Source organism: Oxyura jamaicensis, chromosome 3 (assembly GCF_011077185.1).
Source record: "Oxyura jamaicensis isolate SHBP4307 breed ruddy duck chromosome 3, BPBGC_Ojam_1.0, whole genome shotgun sequence".
Lineage (NCBI taxonomy): Eukaryota > Metazoa > Chordata > Aves > Anseriformes > Anatidae > Oxyura > Oxyura jamaicensis.
In genome coordinates, this window is record NC_048895.1 from 34,867,073 (window position 1) to 34,888,472 (window position 21,400).

The 21,400-nt window shown below is 41.1% G+C and overlaps 1 protein-coding gene and 2 long non-coding RNA genes across 3 annotated transcripts; 2 read left to right on the top strand and 1 right to left on the bottom strand.

Moving 5' to 3' along the window:
• The first annotated feature begins 3,088 nt into the window (after nt 1–3,088).
• On the top strand, nt 3,089–21,174 carry LOC118164452. The gene is made up of 3 exons (XR_004749509.1): nt 3,089–3,217; nt 7,156–7,160; nt 21,161–21,174. It is a non-coding gene; the product is annotated as an uncharacterized LOC118164452 (long non-coding RNA).
• On the bottom strand, nt 3,445–9,270 carry SRP9 (signal recognition particle 9). Its single transcript, XM_035321989.1, has 3 exons — nt 9,121–9,270; nt 7,328–7,396; nt 3,445–4,963 (listed from the first exon to the last, which is right to left on the bottom strand). Exons 1-3 carry the CDS (start codon nt 9,190–9,192, stop codon nt 4,844–4,846), a joined length of 261 nt encoding a protein of 86 aa, XP_035177880.1. The 5' UTR covers nt 9,193–9,270; the 3' UTR covers nt 3,445–4,843.
• On the top strand, nt 15,783–18,750 carry LOC118164453. The gene is made up of 4 exons (XR_004749510.1): nt 15,783–15,904; nt 16,666–16,845; nt 18,152–18,246; nt 18,659–18,750. It is a non-coding gene; the product is annotated as an uncharacterized LOC118164453 (long non-coding RNA).
• Nucleotides 21,175–21,400: the final 226 nt, after the last annotated feature.

The following is a 21,400-nucleotide window of genomic DNA, read 5'->3' on the forward strand; positions in this document are numbered from 1 at the left end:
GGAACAGATGTCCTAGGGAGTTAACAGCTTTAAGACATGCTCAGAATTTGCCAGTGTTCATTTGTCAGTGCCCTGAGACAAGCCTTTAATCTTTTAGCCTCACAAGGGTAACTATATTATAGATGGATATATATATGTATGCATCAGCAACCTGCTTAAAATATATCTTCTTGGTCACCAATGTGAACAGCAAATTCTCACTCACTCACTACCAGTCAGCAAAGCCTTTCAGTAGGTTTCCAGAAAGTTCAACCCCCTCTTCAAAGCAGTCTTTGAAATCTTGCTGTAAAACACATGCCCATACTCAGACACATTCTGCTCAGTATAAGCAGAACAATGCAGATTAGTCCTTTTAGGAAGATATCACTTCGAGACAAAAAATGAACCCAATGTGCTAATACAGCTTCAAAGGGAACAAAACAAATAAAAGACCTCTCCCTGACCTCTCAGTATGATTAACGTTTTGGGTTCTAACAAACTGACTAAATCACCACAAAAAGGGGACAGACAAATGTGAGCACGCAATCAAAATTTGCTACAAAAACAAAGCAAAATATCCATAACAGTGGTCTTGATATAAACAGAAAACACTTTCATAAAAGCCATCGTTACAGTAGTAAACAGTATACTCTGTTTTATAACATCAAAATGTCCCAAAACTAGGAACTGTCTTCATGTGGGGTACTAATGGGTTGAGCACAAGGCTTTTGCTAGGAGCCTGGCCATTTTTTTAAATAAGAGCACTCAGCTGTGTCACTAATTACTGAAGATGTTTTTAAGAACGACCAGAAATAATTGTATTCTCAATTATGGGACTCCAAGAACAAACACCTGTAACTAACTTAGGCACATCGTAAGAAATAAACACATATGTTCGCCAGAAACAAAGACCATGTTCAACATGGTGCCTGCACTAGCGTGAAGGCAATTAACTCTGCTGTCACGTTGCGACTGTGTTTTTATTGGGTCAGTCCTCAAGACTTTAGTTTTACATGGTCCAATTTAAGCCCACATTCCCCTGACAGCTTTTAGTGTTACAACAGCTCAAGCACACTTGCAGGGGCTCATGAAAAACTATGCTTTGTATTTTGCTGAGTAACTATTCTGCTCCTAAAACACCATAGCATCATTCTCATCTCAAAAACACCTCTACAGACTTAAAAGGCCCTGTCTGCCTTCCATGCATGGTAATTCAAATGAGATAATTCAGCCCCATATAAAGCTAGGGAGCTTTATCTGGAAGTCAGTCTGAAGAGCCTACTTCCTGTAAAAGCAGCAACAGATGAAAGGTGTTTCTACATCATCTCCAGCAACAAATACAATTCAACTCTTGCCTGTATTTAAATACCAGTCTTTGAGCTTCCAAGGCCTGTGTAAAAGATAAACATCGATATAAACAAACAGTTGTGTTACCTTGAGTCATGCAGCGTCTACCTTTAAAGCGGTATCAAGTTTTCAGAATACACACCTCCAGGCCTTGGGAATCAAATCACTATTAACTTAAGCAAAAAGTAGCCATGGTTCTTCATAGACTAGATTTTTTTTTTTTTAAAAAAAATTGTTACTGGTACCATTCTTAAAGGACCTTGGATCTTTTCAAGAAGGCTCCTTAGATATGCTTGACCAAAACAACTTTGTTTCAGTCATTTAAAGGTCCCTTAGCACAGTGCATTGTACAAAGAATAATACTGTCTTCAGCTATGATCCCACTCCCTAAGGTCCCCCACTAATGCTCAGTCTCTTGAAGGACTGTTGCAGAATCTGGTCGCTAGATGAGAATAACGCACAGAGAAAATAAAAGCCACATCAGCTATTTGCTATATATTCTTTGTTCCACTTTAGATATCAAACATCGTTTAAAAGATGGCTATTTCTGTGCTGTATCTTTCCATAAGGAAAATAAATGAAAAAAACACAGGTACATTGGAGGACAGTACTGTGATATCATCCTTACTAGGAGTGAAGTGAGATTTGTTCTGCCTATAGCAAGAGGGCTAACACGCTTTCCAGATTATGTATTCCCTTATAAAATCAACCTATTGTAATAAGTAATCTTCAAAGTCTTTCTGAGCATGTCAGGCAGAAACCAAGGTTCCTTCACATTTACTACAGCAAAACATTGAATATTACCCACTTCTATACACTGCAGGCAGGAACTTAGAGAGGTAAAATATAATTTTGACAAGTTATAGCATTCTTAGAAGCACTTGTTTGACTTCAATTCCATTTCCCATTTTCACAGGCTCAAGCACAAAAGCACCTAATTTCCCAGAATAAATCTGATGCTCTTCAAAGTGTTAGCTCAGGACTTTGGTGAAAAAGCAAAGCATAAGCATCTCTAAACCCAAACTTTTGTGACCAATTCTCACTTCTACAGATAATTTAAGGATCTTCCTGTAGTCCAAAGTCCAGAATATGCTCATAGAACAGACTACATATTCAGAAGCTCAGAATTTAAACCCCTGAAGGAAAAGACCCATATTGTTTATTAAACTGTGCTCACAGAATGAAACAGTTGCTGAAGATGACTAAGATGCAGCAACGAAACAAGAGAGGAAGATAAACCATCTTTTTAAATCATTCCACTTTGCTGCAAAGGCTATGTATTACTGCACAAGTAATAAGGGCTGCCAAAATCAGCCCTTCAAATGCAGATAGAATCGATCACTCTTTGGTGCAGCAGCAGACATATTAAGCTGATTTTTCATCACACATCAATGGACACCTTCAAGTAGTTGGCAATATGATGGGCTAACCTATTGACAAAGTTTTATTAGGAAACAGTGACTACAGTACAATGCACACATGCATGCCATACTCTCAGCAAGAGTAAAAACAAGAAAAAGCTTTGAGCTCACAGCATTTCTACTGTCCTACAAACACAGTACCAAAAGAGTTGAAAACTCCAGGATAAAGTCAAGAAGCACGTCTTTCTTTTTCTAAAGGACCTACAAAAAGCTTTTTTGTTTTTAAGCAATAGCTTTACGAATATTCTTGTTCGTTATAACTGCTTATTACCATCTGCACTTTTCTGCACGCATTTGAAGAACAAGCTGAATTACCTATACACTTAAGAAACTAGCATTAATATTTCCTTATGGTTTTACAGAAATATCTAAATTTAGAAAACTAGAAATCCATTTATTTGCCTCTTTTCCTTAAAAACTGCTACTGTAATCCCCCCTCAACTAGTCAGCAGTGGTCCCCTCTAAAACCTGTTTAAATACTTAATATTGAATTGCTATATTTAATTGCATATATTAAGACAATAATTTGGAATATTAAAATGCTCGGCATAACAGTTTAGTTATGAACAAAGCTTAGCATTCTCTCCAGATTTATCTGTACTTCAAAAAACAATCCAAAAGAAACAACAGTACACATATCAGTCACGCCTACATACTAGAATTGGAGTAGCCACCAGCAATTTAGCACTCGGTTTTCCAACAGTATGCAACACTGTATGATCAGCTGAATGGGTGGTATTCTCATGCAATACTCAAGCCTGAGCTTTGGTTTGAGTCCTTGGAAAATATGGGAATTCCATTGCTTCTGAGTAGCTCAGTTATTTTTATGTGAGAACAGGTAGTTATTTAAGAAGGCTGTTTTGTTATATTTAAATGCCAGCACAGACAAGTCTTTGAACAGCTCTGTTTTGCTTTCATGGCTTAATATCATAATTACATTAAAAAAACATCTGGTTTTAGGTATGCAAAGCCTAGTCAAAGCAAGTATCAATTTCAGCTACTGGGTTGTCAAGCAAAAAGCCTTTGCAAAAGACAGCTAAAGTTTCCATACGCTACCAGAGGCAACAATGGGAAACAAGTCTAAGCCACACGAGCATTCGTCTATTTTTGACGGTAGTATTTAAGTATTTATTAAGCTGGTTTTCATCCATTTTTTCAGTTGGCTGACATCCATCTGCACATATAACATTTGAAAATGCAGTTAGCAAGCTGCTAAAACGACGACTCTGGAGAGTGTTTGGTTGCATTTTTCTATTAACGTAATAGGCAACAGTTTCTAGAATTTGTCCTGCTGATAGACTTTGCCTGAAGCAAGGATGGAAAAGGCTCCCCCTGCTAGTATAAAGTAGTTCAAGTACTGGAAGAAAAGCTTCTGATATTTAATACCAGTATTTGCATAACAAGAAAGACTCTGCTTGAGTATTGCTAGGTAACTACAAAAATCTAAGTGTTACTTTAAGGTTTTAAATAGAGAAGTTTAATTATTGAGCCAGTAACAGTTCTACAGACTGCATCACTGATGATGTTACACAACATATGACCATGATCAATACAAAGATCTAAAATGCTGCTAGTGACAGTGTTAGTATACACTGGCAATTTTAACATTTCAATTCAGAAAACACCCACTCTTCTACCCTCCCCCCCTCTGAAATATATCATTTATGTAAATATTTATTAGATCCAGTCATCGTGCTACAGTATTCGGTTAATAAACCTCACTGTAAGAATACACCAGCATAACATTTGAACACAATGAAATCTATATGAAATTTTATCATAACTTTCCAGAAATACATGTGTGGGCCATCAAAATCAGGCAAGAGTACTGTACATTTGTAAAGATTTGTCTTCTTAACATACTTAGTGTGTAAGAATAGTTTCTTGTTCAATTCCCAAAAATAAATATAAGCTTTCGATTGAAAGCATTTATTTTCATAGATTTCCAAAGTGGAGTCTGGGGAAGAAAACACTTCAGACTTGTCAGCTTGTCCACTTCAGTACATAGAAGCATCTCCTGTCCCACTATTCGTTCAATTCAGAGATATTTTCTTCCAGTGAAATATGACTGGAGCATTCATTTTATTTTCAGCAATTCAGTCCGTTTCCATGGCAGCACTGCGGGATTCCTTAGACACCATGAGTCGCATTAGCTGGCTATGGAATTTCTCGATCTTCTTTACGTCTTGTGCTTGGTCTGTTCTATACAGCAGGCACTGTAAGAGAAAGTTGCTTAATATCAGATCTCACTTGCACTACTTTTATCTTGTTCAAAGTTGCAACACACAAAAGAAGGTAAGTACTTAAATGCTGATTTGTGGCATTTGGTTACTACGAGGCAGCACCAACACATGCCTACCCTCTTTTAAACACAGAGGTATATGTATTAAGTTTTCTCAAAGGCTCTTGCTTTCCATTTCAGAAGGGAAGCTCATCATTTATCCTAGCATCTTCTCTCTCAAAAAAGGTGCTAAAACTTGCGCTTTAAAACTTGTCTTTAAGGACACCCTTGTTTAGGCTTAAAATCTACTATATTTAGATAACATAATTACTCTCCTATTCTCTATTCTGAAAGTGAATACGTACTGCCAGTGACATAGAACAGTTCAGTATTTCCTACTGAAGAGGATCCCCTACCCCAAGCAAAATCTGTTTGAGACAGTTCTAAATAGTGAAAATATCTGATTAAGAGGAATTATTTCATGTGACAAGCCTGTAAATGCAAAAGGAACAAGAGTAGCATCAGTGACTGATCATAAAAAGGCAGCTTAAGGTTTTTTGCATGACAATTTCTTATGCTTGTACACTATAAGCATGACTGTTCAGGCCTTTTTAACAATAATAAAGAAAAAACAATGGTCCATCCTTCAGTGCTCTCAACACAGGAACTTTTGCCAGCAGTAAAATATTTTAATTCAGAGACAAAGAATAGAAAAAAAATGTTTGCTTTTTTTTCCTTAGTTCTGCAGTTAGCAGTAAAGAAAACCTCTCTCCACACCCTTTATATAAAACATAGGAACAATTTGAGGGGAAGACATACAAGGAGCAGCTGAGATCACTGGGCATGTTCAGCCTGGAGAAGAGGAGGCTGAGGGGGGGACCTCATTGCGGCCTACAACTTCCTCACGAGGGGGAATGGAGAGGCAGATGACCTATCCTCCATAAACACCAGTGAGAGGACCTGCAGGATCAGTGTTAAGCTGAGGCAGGGGAAGTTTAGGTTGGACATCAGGAGGAGGTTCTTCACCAAGAGGGTGGTTGCGCACTGCAACAGGCTCCCCAAGGAAGTAGTCACTGCACCAAGCCTGTCGGAGTTTAAGAAGTGATTGGACTGTGCACTTAGTCACACGGTCTAAATTTTTGGGTAGACCTGTGTGGTGCCAGGAGTTGGACTTGATGATCCTTACAGGGCCCTTCCAACTCAGGATATCCTAGGATTCTATGAATTCAAACAGTGTAACAGCCTCTCATGACAGGCAGCACATAAGAAGGTCTATAACTGAAAACAGTTGAAGTTCACAAATCACCCGTCTCCAATCTTCCACTACGTAAGATTTCAACTGGCCTGCCCTTCACTCCTGTTATCAGTGCCCCATTTTCACCACCTCACCCACTGTAAGTCCTATTATCCCATCAAGAAGCGTCATTACAGAAGTTTTGCATCTTTCCCAGATGTTTGAAATACCACTGCCAGACTACTTTTTCCCAGAAAGCAGAAATCTGATTTTTCCGAATCGGAACCCAAGAGAAGCACGTACTAATTACTGATGGTTACTCAGACTGCAGAACAACTTGGCTTTAACATCACTAGTACCAGGAATATGTTGCTGGTGTGCACATGCAAGTCCATTTCTACCTGCTGTCTACCATCTCATATCCTAACTTACAGGTTTCTAAGTGCTATTTACAACAAGAGCAATCAATAAATGCAGCTGCTCCATTGCCTTGTACAGCAACCACTGGAAGTGCGCTGCAAAATTCTGTGTTATAGGTATGTAGTACGAGTTCTGCTAAATGCATAACAAATGGTTATGGCACCATAACGTTATTTCAGAAGACGGGATCTCTGAAGTGCAAGTGAATCTTGCAGTTCAGTCTGATACCACTCCAGCGTCTCCTAATCACAAAGAAGCAAGTAACCCTACAGTTTCAAGTTGCTACCACTCTAAGCAAGTTGAAAGGACCAAACTCTCACTAGTAAACAGCTGTTTGAAGATGATCCTTATGCACTTAATTGGAAGCTACCAACGTAGTTCCACGAAGAACTTTCAGATGGAGATAGGGTCTAAGATGTTTGTAACGCTCGGTTCTTTGTTTCCATAGAATCCTAACAATTACGTTAAGACCTATAAAAAACACGGAAGCGTTCAAACTTCCACTGGATTATGCAGAATTGAACACAGGTCAGCCTTTGTCACAGACAGAAACTAGGGAAGTCTGAGCAAAATCAGTGGGTTGTTTTTTTTTTTTTTTGAAAACCTTCATGTGCTCAAGCCAGTGGTTCATAAGCTGACTGACAAAGTGCAAGTCCTTGAGAGGTACAGTAAGCCTTTTAAAGGGCTTAAATGCTCTTTACTTACAGCTACATCATCCGTTACTTTGATAACAAGGTTCCCATCACAGTGCCGATATTTGAGAACAACCCGCACCTGAAATGACAAACATTTTAAAAGTTAACATCTATAGCTATTAACATGTATTAGTTAACATCTATTAACATCACAACACATCTGCGGAAAGACTGCCCAAGTTGTGTTTATAGACAAGAAACACTTAGAACTATTGTCCTATGTGAAGACTTGAAAACGATCGACTGAGTGGGGTAAACTCAATGTTAGGTACTGTAGAAGAAAAGAAGTAAAGTATCATGTAAATGCTGTATTAACAATCCCTACAATTAATTCAAAGGCAACATTAAAGCCTATAGACAGGCTTGAAGCATTATAACACTTCTACAAGTGGAAAGGGAAGATACAAGAACAACATTCTTAGAGTAATTAAAACCAGAGCACTGAAGAGAGTCCTTTGAAATTAAACTGCTTTCAAGACTCAACAAGATTACATTTGAAGTCAGAAAGACAGCATTCAGCTTGTCACTAAAAACAATTCCTACTGTAGTAACCTGCCCTGAGATTCAGTCTACCCATAGCCCTTCTGGACTCTCAAATTACACCAAGTTCTCCAAACCACTGTGATAAAAATCAACACTCTCAGCATTTGCCTGAGCATTAAATGCCTCCTACTGAACGTAGAATTGGCCCAGATTTCTTATCTACTGTTTCTAGAGTCAGCTAGCATTAGTACAGTATCTAGAAGGAAAGCAACTTGTGCTTTTGAGAACATTCTGAATTAAGACATCTCATACTACAATGGATCTTTGTCATTCGGTGACCACCACCTTGACTACAAAATATGTTTTGAGATTTCTGCTCTGAGATGGATCTCTTCACAAGTTTATCCTTCTTGAAGAAACGGTCTTCTTCTGGCCACAACAGCTGTGTAATAACACCTCTCAAGTGAGCAAGCCTGGAAGCAAACAGGCACGGATTAAGTGTCTTGCTCCCACAAAAGGCAAGACCACTCACTATCAAGCCTAATCAGCCCTGAAAGAAGACAAACATCTCCCACAGGCCTTACTCTTCCTTCAGTTTCTTGAGGAGTGCAATTGTATGTGAAAGCTTCTCAAGCTAGTTCCCCTGCAAGTTAAAAAGAGTGTTGTCATACTGGGACTCTAGGGCCTACATAATCGCTTTTCTAAGGGGGAAAGCAACACCTGGCTACACTGACATCCTTCCCAAGTTCTTCACTTAATTATATACTGCAGAGCATAACAAGGTACAACACAAGAATTTACTTTATTACCAGTAGATAGGTGACAGTTGCACATTAAGGGGGCATTTATGCTAGCTAAAGGCAGACACTCTAATTCTGGAGGTTCCTCTATGCCCCCTACTTCTGGTGAACGAAACTAAGCCCTTTTTATTGATGTCTTCTCAGGCTTACGACTCCCACGTTACCTTTTGCACCGATTTTTTTTTTGGCCAAAATGTTAGCGAGACTGAAGTTTGCTCAAACTATACACCTGAAAAAAGCTACCAAAACCCGAGGGCGGTCATATAGCAAGAAGTTAATTCCCAGAGCAGCTGTTCTTTAGGAAACAAACCCCTGAAGCAACACTGCAGGTAATAACACAACACGTGAGGTAATAAACGCTTTAATTTTTAGTTAGAAAAATTCAAAGGGATGAGGTTTCGTATCCGAAGGACAACACAGCGAGAGCGCCGGAGACCCCGAGCCGCCCCCGCCGCCAGCCAGGGCCTCACCCGAGATCCGCCAAGACCCCACCCGGGGCCCTGCTCGGGCTCGGGCTCACCTTCATGGGGTCGGCGAGGTACAGCTTCTCAGCGGCGCGGGTGAACTCCTCCCAGGCCTGGTAGTGCGGCATGGCGCGGCGCTGCCCGCTGCTCCGCTTCCCCCCGCCGGCGGCAAGATGGCGCCCACGGCCGGCGTCGCGTCGGCGCAAGAGGCAGCCTCCCATTGGCCGGCGGGAAGCGGCCGCCCAATCACGAAGCGCGTGACTCAGAGATCACGGCCCTGCCAGCGGGGCGCGCGCGGCCGACACAGCGACCCCTGCAGGCGCGGCGGGGCGGGGCGGGGCGCGCGTGGGGAGAGAGAGGGGCCTCCCGCGAGCCGCCCTCAGGGTTGAGGGTTCGAATCCCGCTGCTGCCTGGCGCCGGGCACCGCACGGGCCGGCACCTCCGGGACTCGTCCGGGTCAGGCTCGGGCTGTCTCCTCGCGGGATGAGGTGTCCGGGCCTCGAGGTGGTGCCTATGGCCCGGTCACAAATAGCCGTGGTAAATACGCAAACAGCAGCTCACCGCGCCGGAGGAGCTGGCCGGCCGCCAGCCCCGGCCTAGCGGGCGAGCCGGGCACAAACGTGAGGCTGGCTCGGCAGGAACGAAGCGGTTGCTTTTGGAGGTTGAACCCGGTCCAAGTTCTCCCGGCTGGAAGGAGGGAGGTTGGCTCCACGCTGAACAAAAAGCGTGCTGGAAAAAAACCGGGCGGCTCCGGGCCGCCGTGCTTCCAAAGGGCTCCGGCTGGGAACTACGGCGTGATCCGGCGAACCCCGCTCCTCATACGTCTTGTGTGTGAATAAAGCGTTTACATAAAACTGACTAAAATCAATCTCAGAAAAGAGAGAAAAAAAAATCCAGGATTTCTCCTGTGGCAATTTCCAGTCCCATTTCGTTAGGTGACCTGCGGTTGTTCCTTAATCGCACGGGGCTCGTAGCCAGCACACCGAGAAACTGAGGACAGACAAAAAATTGCAGCTCACTGTTACCTGTTTCTGTCACCAGAAGATCCAGATAATTACTCACGATTTCATGTTACGTTTACTGGACTGAGGAAACTGTGTCCAGACAAACTAGAAAGTTTAGGGCAGACCCGCTTGTGAGGGACAAATTACTCAGACCATCCCAGTCTCCACTAGCAACACGGGGAAATTCTAGCTGTAGTTATTTTGGGCACAATAGATGCAGGGGAGAGCGAAGAAACACGGCACAGAAATAAAAGGGTGGATGGGAGGTAAGGGGAGAAAAACTAGAATGAATTTCCCTGAGTCAGTAAAGCAGAAAATAATTGTTACCATGGAGATCGACTTTGGAAAAGTCTGCGGTGATTAGACAGCCAAACTTTAATAAATTGCAACTTGTGGGTGTTATGTGGTCTAAACAATTCTGCTTAAAGGGTTTTGCACCAATGTTTGAAGACTGAGTAGTGGAAAAGCTTAAGACTTTTCTTTCCAGAACTGCTCACGGAGTTTTGATACAACATGGAGAACTCAGCTTCAGAAACTTAAGAATTGTCTTTTGGAGGAGCTGATAATCAACAGCTCTAATCAAAAGTGATAGATGTATCAATAGAGCCTAAAGCAATTAAGCCAAACACAGAGCCTAACCTGGAGGGAGTATTTCTCTACCATCTTACATTTTGCGTAGCCATTTATAACTGCAGAGTAGGAATTGCTTTTGGTAGGGTTTTACAGACACATAGGGTTGTAAATATGTGATGATGAAAGGTGTGGAGAGTGCAAAACCTGTAACGCCCCTAGTTCATAGAACCATTGCTCAGCAAATTTGGATCCAGGTTTTCAGGTGGGATGTGGATATTTTCTTCCTGAAGGAGGAGTCCAAGTTTTGGGCTGTGTAGTCAGGAGCACCCTGGGGATGATTTTCAGAGGATTTTCATTTTGACTCAAAAGTTCAGGATCCTTCATGTGTCCTGTGACACAAGAACTGGCTTAAGAGTTCACCAATGCCCAGTTACTAGCCCCAAAATTAATGCAATGTAACAGAGTTAATGTAATTAGCAATTCAAGCTAATGAGCAAGGTTAGGAAAAAAAAAAGATGCATTTTTATTTTTCCTTAACCCAGATGATTTCTGAGATCAATTTTAGGATGTAACTTCTCAAACTATTACATCTACAAAACTCTGAAGGTGATAGGCTGAAGCAGCCAGGGCAAGGAACAGAGAGGAATTTCTGACTTGACCTTATCTCTGAAGAAAATGTAGAGTGTCACTATGACAGTTGTATGCAGTCCTATGTACAGTGCCACATAGCCTGTTCTTGGCTGCAGATCTTAAGGATTTCCTATTCCCTTCCACCACCGCCATCTGTGGCTCCACAGTTGTGCTGCCACAGCTGTTTGTAACTCTGAGCTGGGGATCAAACCAATGACCTGCTTTGGATTAAAAGTAGCACTGTCTTAGTTACACTTTTAAAAACCAAGATCAGTTTATTTTTCCAGCTTACGGTGTGGCCGTAAGACTGTTGTGCTGACACAGCTGTTGAAAACGCACCTTTTTTTGGTGGCAAGACAGGATTTGGGAATTCCTACTGTTTTTGCTGGCTTGCCACCAAAAATGGCGGGTTGTACGTGAAACCCACAGCTTCCATGAAAGCAAGGCTGCTTACTGGAATCTAGACAATTCAAAAGAGAGGCTATTTCTGAAAGTCAGTGAATGTCTGATACTTAGAGCTCGTGTGCTGCTTCACTATATTGTTCTCATCTTGCTTGGGGAAGAGAATGTTTTTTTGACATCTTTGCAAAGCAACTTAGACCATTGAGTTATTCATCTGTACGCTGTATTTTATGTGTGCTCAAAACCGTATTTTGCAAGTAAGTTTCAGTGAAAGTAGTAATAGCAAAAATCTTTAAATAAGCTCTTTGTTTAGTGAAATAAAATGCTGATTTTTCACTGTGTAAAGTGCTGGGTATTTTGCCAATAAAAAATTAGTAGTTAGAAAAAATTCTGCTAAAACATACATACTTATCTTGCTTGCTTTTCTAGGGCTCCTTCTGTCTTCCATGAAAGAAGTCATTCCTGCAGTCTTACAGCTATTTTATCCCTAGTACGTGAAATTTGGAATGCTACAAAACCTCATTTACCCCTTTCTCATTCTCGCCAGGTATATCTTTGCTATATTCCCTAGACCACCTTAGATAATGTCTTTTTAGCTTGGATTTAAGGCCATAAAAAGCTATGAAGCAATCGTACAAGTACGTGTGTGATGAAGACTTTTCATGTGTTTTTTTTTTTTTTTTTCCTCAGGCCTTTCCCCTTCATATAACCTGTATGTACATGATTAATGATCTCTCTTTGATCAAGCTTCTACATGCATAGCCACTGCAAGTCCTGCTCTGTATAGTTATGTTCAGGCATCTGGATTCCACATGATAATTTCTTTAGGTTTTTATCTACTGTCTTCCTTTGCGCAAATGACAAACTGAAAGAAAACAGTAGAAAAAGACTTTGTATGATGTCTTAAAATATCATCTACTGAGATCTGGAGTTTTTGCAACTCCTGCAAAGTTCATGGAAACTGTAGCTGCTCAGCATCACTCAGGGTTAGATATTTCATTTCATATTCTTTACACTAATGCTTGTATTCAATCTAAATCAGGCGTCATATTCCTATTTGCAAGTGTATTTTTCTTTCCTGGATAAGGAATTCAGATAAGAGTATTAAATTCATTAAAATAGTTATCTGCCACCATGACACACTGCTGGCAGGTAAAATAGGCCGTTCTTTCTAGCTAAAAGTAGCTTTTTATAAAAATCTCTGTATTATCATGTTAAATTATGGATGTGATGGGAAACAGTAGGGCATACTCTGATCTCAGTTATTTTTTAAATTGGTAATGGTTTAATAAAGAAGAAAATTTGGTGCTGAGATGATAATCCTGTTCTTGGACCAGGAGCAACGTAAAGTCAATGCAGTTATGCAGGTCTAAGAGTGTTAATGAGGAGTTAGTTATAAGGCAGTTATTACTGCCAGGAATGCTTAATGCTTTAAGAAGGAGATACAGTCACTTCTTTCAAAATAGCTTCAACCCATCCCTCAGTGAAGCTAAGGGGAAAGCACGAGCATGGTGATTTTACATTCCATTCTTGTGTGTGTATGTTCTAAAACAGCTTGGAATTTGTACTGCTGCAAACTTTAATTATGTGGGGTTATTTTATGAAAGGGTTATTTTATTTATGTGCATAAGGATGCAGATAGATCTTCAGGACAGGAAGCTGAGCAGTCTTTGACATCTCACTAGGTTCTGATCCTCAGTACCCCTGAGACACAAGTCTGCAGTCAGAAGTAGTTCACGCTGCTGGATGGGTTATAACATGCCAAACTGAGCCACGGTTTCTTCACTCCACAGCTCTTGAAGGAAAGCTGCTGCTTTCTATGGGTTTTATGCTTTAAACACCTTGGTTAATGGCTTTGCCAGGCTGAACCATATATGATTAATTAGATCGGTGCTAATTTCCTGCCTCTTTTGCACTCTTATCAAGTGATTCAGGTTCATCCTGTCCTAATGGGTAATTAAATAATGGTGTAGCTGAGCTAAAGCTGTTAAAGAATGGTTTGTGATGCTTAAGGCTGTATGTGGACAGCAGGATTCTGGGGCCCTCTCCAGTTCATGAATCCACATGTCCGTCCTAGCCAAGTCACAACTTCAAGTCAGGGTGAAATCTAAGTGGCTGTTAATCTCCTCCTTCCTTTTCCCCAGTGCCCTTGTTCCTCTGAAAGGAAACACTCTCCAAAAACATCCCTGGGTTGTGGGTAACATGAAGCCTTGTGCACACCATCATCCACACTTGCCACACATTTTAGCCATAACCTTCACCAACGCATCGTTTTCTAGTTTGCTTTAATGACTTGAAAAAAAAAGATACCTGTGATTTAATATGTTCTAATCCTACTGTATTGTAGGGTGTTTATGTACGTACGTGTCAATAGGCATTGCACTAGCCAGAGGGCTTTCCCTGCATATGGCCATGTTGCCAGCCTGGCCTTAAAAGAAACTGCTGTTTCATTTTTGGATACTGTTCTGACACCATTCTTGTTAAGCTCTTTGCTTTTGGTGGCTAGAAAGATATGTCCCTTTCTGTTAACTGGCCAGCTTAGTGCCTTCAGTGTTCAGCATGTATTCAAATTGTGTGTTGTCATGCAAGAGATGTATGTTGGAAAGCTGACTCTATGCTGTCATGAGAGTGAAATAGCAGTCCTTTTCCTTCAGGAAAAAGAGGAGCACATCTCTCAGCCAGCTCCTGAACCAGTATTTCGATCACTTTGGAAGCAAACAGACACTTAGCATTAACTACTCATAAATTTCATATCGTTGTTACGTGAAGCTTCTGCGCATGCTTAACATTGGGTTAGATCATCAGTTGGCACGAACTGGAGGTGCATTGATTTCTTACATTAATCTTTAAATAGGAAAGCTCTCTACTTGATAGGCATGACTTGAGGCTGGTTTACCTGTGATGTCCCTGCTGTCACGGCTCGCATAATTGAATAGCACAAACTACTGGGATGGACAGATTATTTTAGAAGCTTATAGTGATCCCTTCCAAAGTCCTCTTGGACCAGCGTAACTGCATCTGTGGCAAAAGGGCTGGTGGTACGTTTGACCAAGTTGATTTCTAACACTAAGCTACATGTCTCAGCCCATCAGATGGAAGTGACTTCTTTCTCCCTAGTCTGCTGCAATGCTACAGCTTGAGCGTTCCAGGCAGGCCTTCCTGCTGAAATGAACGAGCAATACTCTTCCCATTCCCCTAGTTCTGTTCCGAGGGCAGCAATGTGCAGCTGGTGGGAAACAGTAACATCCCCAGCTGTTTGTAAGGTACACTCAAGCCTATCCCTAATGTTTTGCATCCTCATTCAAGTGGACTCGTGATTTCGCTGTGTCAGTAAAAGAAATTGGTAGGCCCAGCCACTTCGCATTGCCTTTTCCCAGGAATTAGTGCCCTTTCATGATCTGTTTGCAGAGATGCTTTTGTGAGTGCCCCTTAAACCACTTCAATCAATCCGGGTTAGCAAACCCCTCCTACTTAATCCATATAAGCTATGTCTGGCTCAGGTTGACCAAAAGTAGGCTAGAGGGTGCCCACATGAGCCACTCTGCAGTCAGATCTGAAGAGGTGGTAATTTCCACAAAAAGAAGTAGGATGGGCGGAGCAGGGGAAGTGGATCTGAATCAGCAATTCCTTCCCTCCCCTCAGCTGCAGGCAGAAAGAGGATGCCAGCTGGGGCCCCGAGCTCCACACATGGCACTGCCGGGCAGCTCAGCTGACAGCACAACTTCTGAAGCTGCAGTAGTGCAGCTGTTTTCCCATACACCCATTCTCATCATCACAACGCTGAAAAAAGCTTTGTGTGGACCAGCTGTTGCCTAGAGTGCACAGCATACCAAGGCCTTTGCAGACTCCTCACATACTGGGATCCACTGGGATGTTTGTGCATGGTCAAGAGTAAATGCAGGTAGAATTCAAAATCAGGTTTGAAAAGCAAGCATCAAAATGCTTGGCATTGGCATTGCTGATTCTTGGAACAACTGCAGGCCCACACATTGGTCCTCTGGTGCCTACTGTATGGCAGTTTTCTATAAAATATATCTGATATGGAGCTTGTGTGGCTGTTGGGCTTGCAAACCCACATAGAGCATATGTAAAAGCTGGGATATGTACTGGGAAGTGCTTCCTTACTTCCAGCATATGGTGTTGCTGTTACGATCCTTGTCAAGGAGGTAGCAAGTATTTACCTGGCCGTTTGGTTGGCTTTAGCCTGCAGAGAAATTTTAACCTCAAAACTGTAAGTTTAGCATTTTCACAAGATTTGGAATATGTTAGAAATATCAAAGGAGATCTAGGTAGTTTGTAGGAGTGTGGACAGGGAGAATAACTTGTATAAATGGCATGCCAGGGGTGTGACTTTATAGTTACTAACAAGATTTGAAATGTCCTAACAACTGCATTCTTGCTGAAAGTGTTTTTTTTTTTTTTTCTCTACATTAGTAACCTCACTGTCCTCTTCATTACTATTATTATTATTATTATTAATTATTATTATTATTATTACACGAATGAAATAAGTCAAATATTCGAGTGATCGTGCTGCGTTAGGAATAAATGACAAAGTTCCTGTTTCTTTCATGAGGACCAGAATCACATATGCAAAGCGTTGTGAATATATGAGGAAACATTTACCACTCTTTGGTTTAGGGCATGGAGGAGGATGAGGGGCATTTGGGAAATTCACAGTCTGATGTTGACACCCCTTCCTTGTCTCCCTGCCTGTTATCTACTTCTAGACGGGAAAGAAAGGGGCTGGGAATGGTAGCTGCTTGTTTTCTGTGGAATCTGTACTAGATCTCTGTAAGGCCACAGCCAATCTGTTTCACCTTTATGCAGCAGCAAGAGATGAGGCAAAGCAGTGTGTGTGCTCATACATATTTCAAATCCTTTATTTTTTTCTTAGGGTTATTTTCACTTTTCTTTTAAAATAGGGTAAATCTTGGTGCCCTAAAGCTAACTCCTCTTCTATATAGTTTACTCTTGTTGATTTAAAAACAGGAATCATGAGAAGGATTTGTCAGCATAGCATTTGCTATGCAAAATTTACATGCAGCTGCTTTGAACTAAATTCCTGGCAGAAGTGAAAGGATTTTGAGGCTTCCAAATCTTAGCTGACTTCTGTTTTGTGCAGACAGAAATCCATCTGATACGTACTTCTCTAAAGATCCCTCCTAGCCAGTAAAGGCTGTACAATCCTTTTCCAACCTGACTGAGACATATTATTGGTGTATGGGAGGGGGTGGTTCTGGACCAAGAAGTTAATTAGCTGTGATTGAGAACACTGGCTACTAAAGTAACTGATTATTTTTGAAGGGGAGGAAAACTTATCTTCAGAGTTAAAAGCAGCAAAAACATGCAAATGTGTGCAAATCTTGATGCGTATTTCTCTTCCGTTGGTCAGCACTCTTCCTCACTTGTGGGGCAGCACTTTTCCTCAACATGTGGGGCAAATGTTCCAGCAGTTCTACTTTGGTTTCTGGAGTCGTGTAATAATAATAATAATCTAGCCCTACAGAATGAGGAGCATTTGAAGGCTACTTGCAAATCAGGTGTTGGTAACGTCTCGCTAGTTTCACAGTAGCTGAGAAACCATTGACACTGATAGTTTTTTTTTGGTAATGAAACCATGATCTAATCCAGGACCAGCGGTAAACATGTGGTTTGCTGTTTAGACATGTAGGGTAACTAATGCAATTAAGGTAATGCAGTCCTCTTACAGGTGAAGACTTCTCCTGAGTTGACACAGCAGCCTCCTCACTCTTTGGCAGCAATGCTATCTTCAGTGTATGGAAGCTCTTCTCCTTAGGAGCAGGATCAATTCAATGCCCCATAAATCTTATTATGTATTCCATTCGTTCCTCAGAGAAGTATCATGAGGGTTAATTATTTCTCTGCTCTGACTCAGACAGTGATTTTGTGCCAGAGGATTCTGGCAGTAAGTATAATCCTAGTGATACCCTCAGTGAGGAAACCATTGTTAACAATGTTGATGAGGAAGCGCTAATGGAAGCTGAACCAGAGCCTGATATAGAAATTGAGAGACCTAAGGCAAACAAAAGAAAGAGGTTGGAAACCTTGCTGTTTGCTGCCTTCTGCAGTAGATCTTAGAAAAAATAACTTTGTCTTCTTTCCCCTTCCCCCAAGCCCAAACACAGACTGCAGAATGCCTCTCCTGAGGCTGAGCTGTGCTAGAGGGAGGGAGGAGATGTGCTGCTTAAGTGCTGGTGCTGAGCGTCATTCCCTCGGGAAGCCATGCAGCGAGGAGCAGTTTTCAAATCCAGCGAGTGTCTCTTCAGCAAAGCTGGGCTGCCAGATGGGGGCTGAGGCCCCTGTTCTGCCCATGTTCCACCAAGGCATCGCTCCAGAGCCGGTTGGCACGAAGAATTATAAGTACATTGGCCGTGTTACTCTGTTTAGGACCAGTGCTCTGGTGGTAGATGTCGCATGAATAAAGCTTATTTTCATCTCTGTTCTCCTCTATCAGTATTTTACTACCTCATGATGAGAGACCAGTGATGTCTACCTGCTGTACAACTGTTCTGTGAGGTGCCAAAAGGCTCCCTGCACAAGTACACAGAGGTAAGCACAACCTAGTCTGTAAAAAAATTATTTCCCTTGTCCCAAAGAGATTATTTTCCTTTCCTACTCCCATGTGGTTTCTAAGGCCCAGCTTAAACACATACAATGACATAAGATACATAACTATTTTCCATACATGGCACTGGTTGTTCAGCAGGAAGCATTCATTGCTTTAAGACAGGACTGAAAGGGATTCTGTTCTGCACTCCAAAAGAGAAGCAGACAGGATTATCTCGTGTCACATCCTTCTTCTATTAGTCAAATGGTGAGATCAGACATCTGAGTTGTTTCAGCCTATGACCTTACCCTGTGCTTCCTGACAGATCTCACAGCTTTTCTTTTGTCTCTAGTTTATATGCAGGATCCTCCGGTCCCTGTAACAACCTGCATTCTTTCTTGATCTTTTTCCTAGTATCCTGGACCTTTGGGAGATCACAACCTTGCCTTGGTTTTTGTGTGGTTGCACTGCCTTAGTCTGGATCCCTCCACTGAAGGTGCTTAAAGGTATTCATGGCCTTCTCCAATGTTTCTTGATGCTATTCAACCTATACAGTGTTCTTGTAACTTGCATTCTTCCTGTATGCCTCCAGAAGCAGAACAGCAGTCTCTAATGTGACACTGACAATGTGGCCCTTTATAGCAACCAGTGGTTTACACATTCGTCATTTGACTCACAGTCTACTTTATTATCTCTGTCATCTTACCGTTGCTCTCTCATTCTCTAACATGTTTAATTTTCTTTAGGCTTAGCAGCTGCTGCCAGAATTTTCACTGAAAACAGTTTTCAGATTCTCCCTCATGCTCTCTAGCAAGGAATGTCAGTAGCTCTTTTTTATTTTTATTTTTTTTACTTTTTGGTATCCTGTTTCATGGTATAATATAGTTTTCCTCCTAATTTCCTTTCTAATTGCCTCTGCATTTTCCTTTAACAGTCCGTGATCTCCAGCAGCATGCGTTATGCCCCATGAAATCTGGACGCTCTGTGACTTTATTATTTCAAGCATCATTGTAAGCCATAACCAGCAGTTGTAGCCTTTCTTTATGTGATTACATTCAGAAACATTCTCTTGTGTTAGCTGACTGTCATGTATCCCCAGCAGTTCTCAGCCTTCTCTGTTTTTTATCATTATCCTGAGGCCCAATGCTTGCATTTTGTAGCATTGTGAGGCTTTCTCAGACAGCTCTATCATGGTGACATCTCCTCTGTTTTTCTCTATTACCATGAGACCTTTCTGGACGCAGATATCTTGTTCAACTTCCCTGATGTCCCACAGCACTACACAGCTTTTTTCTACAACCTCAGCAACTTTTGTGGTTCTCCGATATCCCCTGACTCTTATCTGTCTCTCTTTGATCTTTCCCAGCTGAATCATAACAGTCTCTTACTACCACTCACCATATCATCTATGATCTTCACAGGCACCTCTGGCTCATTAATGGTTATTTCCACAGTTTTAAAAAGTTTGACTCAAAACATTTTCATTAATCTAAAAATGTTAACAACCATGCAGCCAAAAAGGACTTCATTATAAAGTGGCACTTCAATCCACTTTGTTTCTTGGACAACGTTTTTTTAAAGAAAATACATATCTGCCTCAGTGAATTTTGAGAATACGACATTGTTACAGCATTTGTAGAAATGTGTATCAGCAGTCTGAGCCTCTTCAATAAGCGACTAAGCAAAGTGTCATAGGTTTTATATCATGATTAGCTTGCCCAGTGTGTAAAGATCCTGCAGAGATGAAGACTGGCAACACTGTTGAAAATGTGATCCGTAATAGCAGTGCCTTGTCTTCTCTTTAATAAGGTGGATATCACTGTTCAGTGCAAATCAACCTAGTGATATTTGTAAAGTACTTGAAATATTTGGGTGACTGGCACTATAGAAATATAGACTGTTGCTATTGTTATACATATCTATTCTTAGACATCTTTACCCATAAAAACTAACAAGACAACTTTGAGTTGGTTATGGCTTGGCATTTTTTACTTGCCTGCTAGTTGGCCTTAAAACCTGTTTGAGGTACAAAGTTTTAAACCAGAAAAAAAAAAAAAAAAAAAAAAAAAATAAACATTCTGAACTTTATGAAGCTGTGGAATTGGCTTCATTGTGATATCACTCCTTTTGAAAATGTATCAGCAAGAAATGATGCTAGTTACATTTCTTACCAGGTGTTCAAATAGTAGCATCATCATCACCAGGCTCATCTCTGTTGGTATCATGTAATCTAAGTGCATCTGTTCTACATGGATATCATTACAGAGTGAATATTTCTTCATAAAAATTCCAACTCTTGGCCATGTTTCTATACTTCAAATCTCTCCCTGTCCCCAGTGCTTTGATTCCAGTAAGAATCCTAAAATAAGTTTAAACAAATTTGTACCTGTAGCTTGTCATGTGCAAATATGCACACTCTTCCTGGGTTCTACTAATAAGGATTATAAACAATGATACAGTAGTGCATTACAGTTTTATTTAGTTCCTTAGTCAACCATGCTTTTAGTTATTCCCAGCATTAGACACTGTGTTTAACCATGTAAGGGCTACATTACTTTCTTTCATTTGCCGCTTAAATTCTAAGGCAGTCAACAGTACTTCAAATACGGATTTATTACTGCTTACATAACCACTGAACTGCGGGGAAGGGAGGATGAAAACGTTACTGATTACTGGGGTCAATTTCTTTTCACATGAAAGCACTGTTTAGCAGAAGAGGAAGAAACTGAACCTGGTGCTGGCTATTTTTGCACTAGCCAAGGGCTGTAATCAGAACTGCATGGGGACTGTGCTAACTTAACTCTGCAGTAGGTAAGGTTAGCATAAGCTTGCATATATATGCTTCCACAGGCCCCTGGTCCATCCCTTCCTCTCCCTTCCATTTCCTCTCCTCAGCCTCTTCTGGGGCAAGTGCAGAAGCCATCTCAGCCAGGTGGATATCATCAGGTGAGGTCTGTGATGTCAGTCACTGTGTGACTGTTCTGCAGAACCTAATTTAGCGATGGATCCAAATTCAATCATGGCATAGCTGGATATAAATCAGATTTTTATGTATTGATTTATCTATCTATTTATTTATTTATTTAAAACTGAACTGGATCTGGCATCTTTTCAAACATGGAAGTTTTCAGAGGAAGAAAAAAACAATATATACTG

Coding starts and splice junctions, on each gene's coding strand:
- SRP9 (XM_035321989.1), bottom strand. CDS start 9,192: ATGCCGCACTACCAGGCCTGGGAGGAGTTCACCCGCGCCGCTGAGAAG. Junction 7,397..9,120: donor ACCTCGCCGACCCCATGAAG/GTGAGCCCGAGC, acceptor TTGTCATTTCAG/GTGCGGGTTGTTCTCAAATA. Junction 4,964..7,327: donor AAGTAACGGATGATGTAGCT/GTAAGTAAAGAG, acceptor TTTCTCTTACAG/TGCCTGCTGTATAGAACAGA.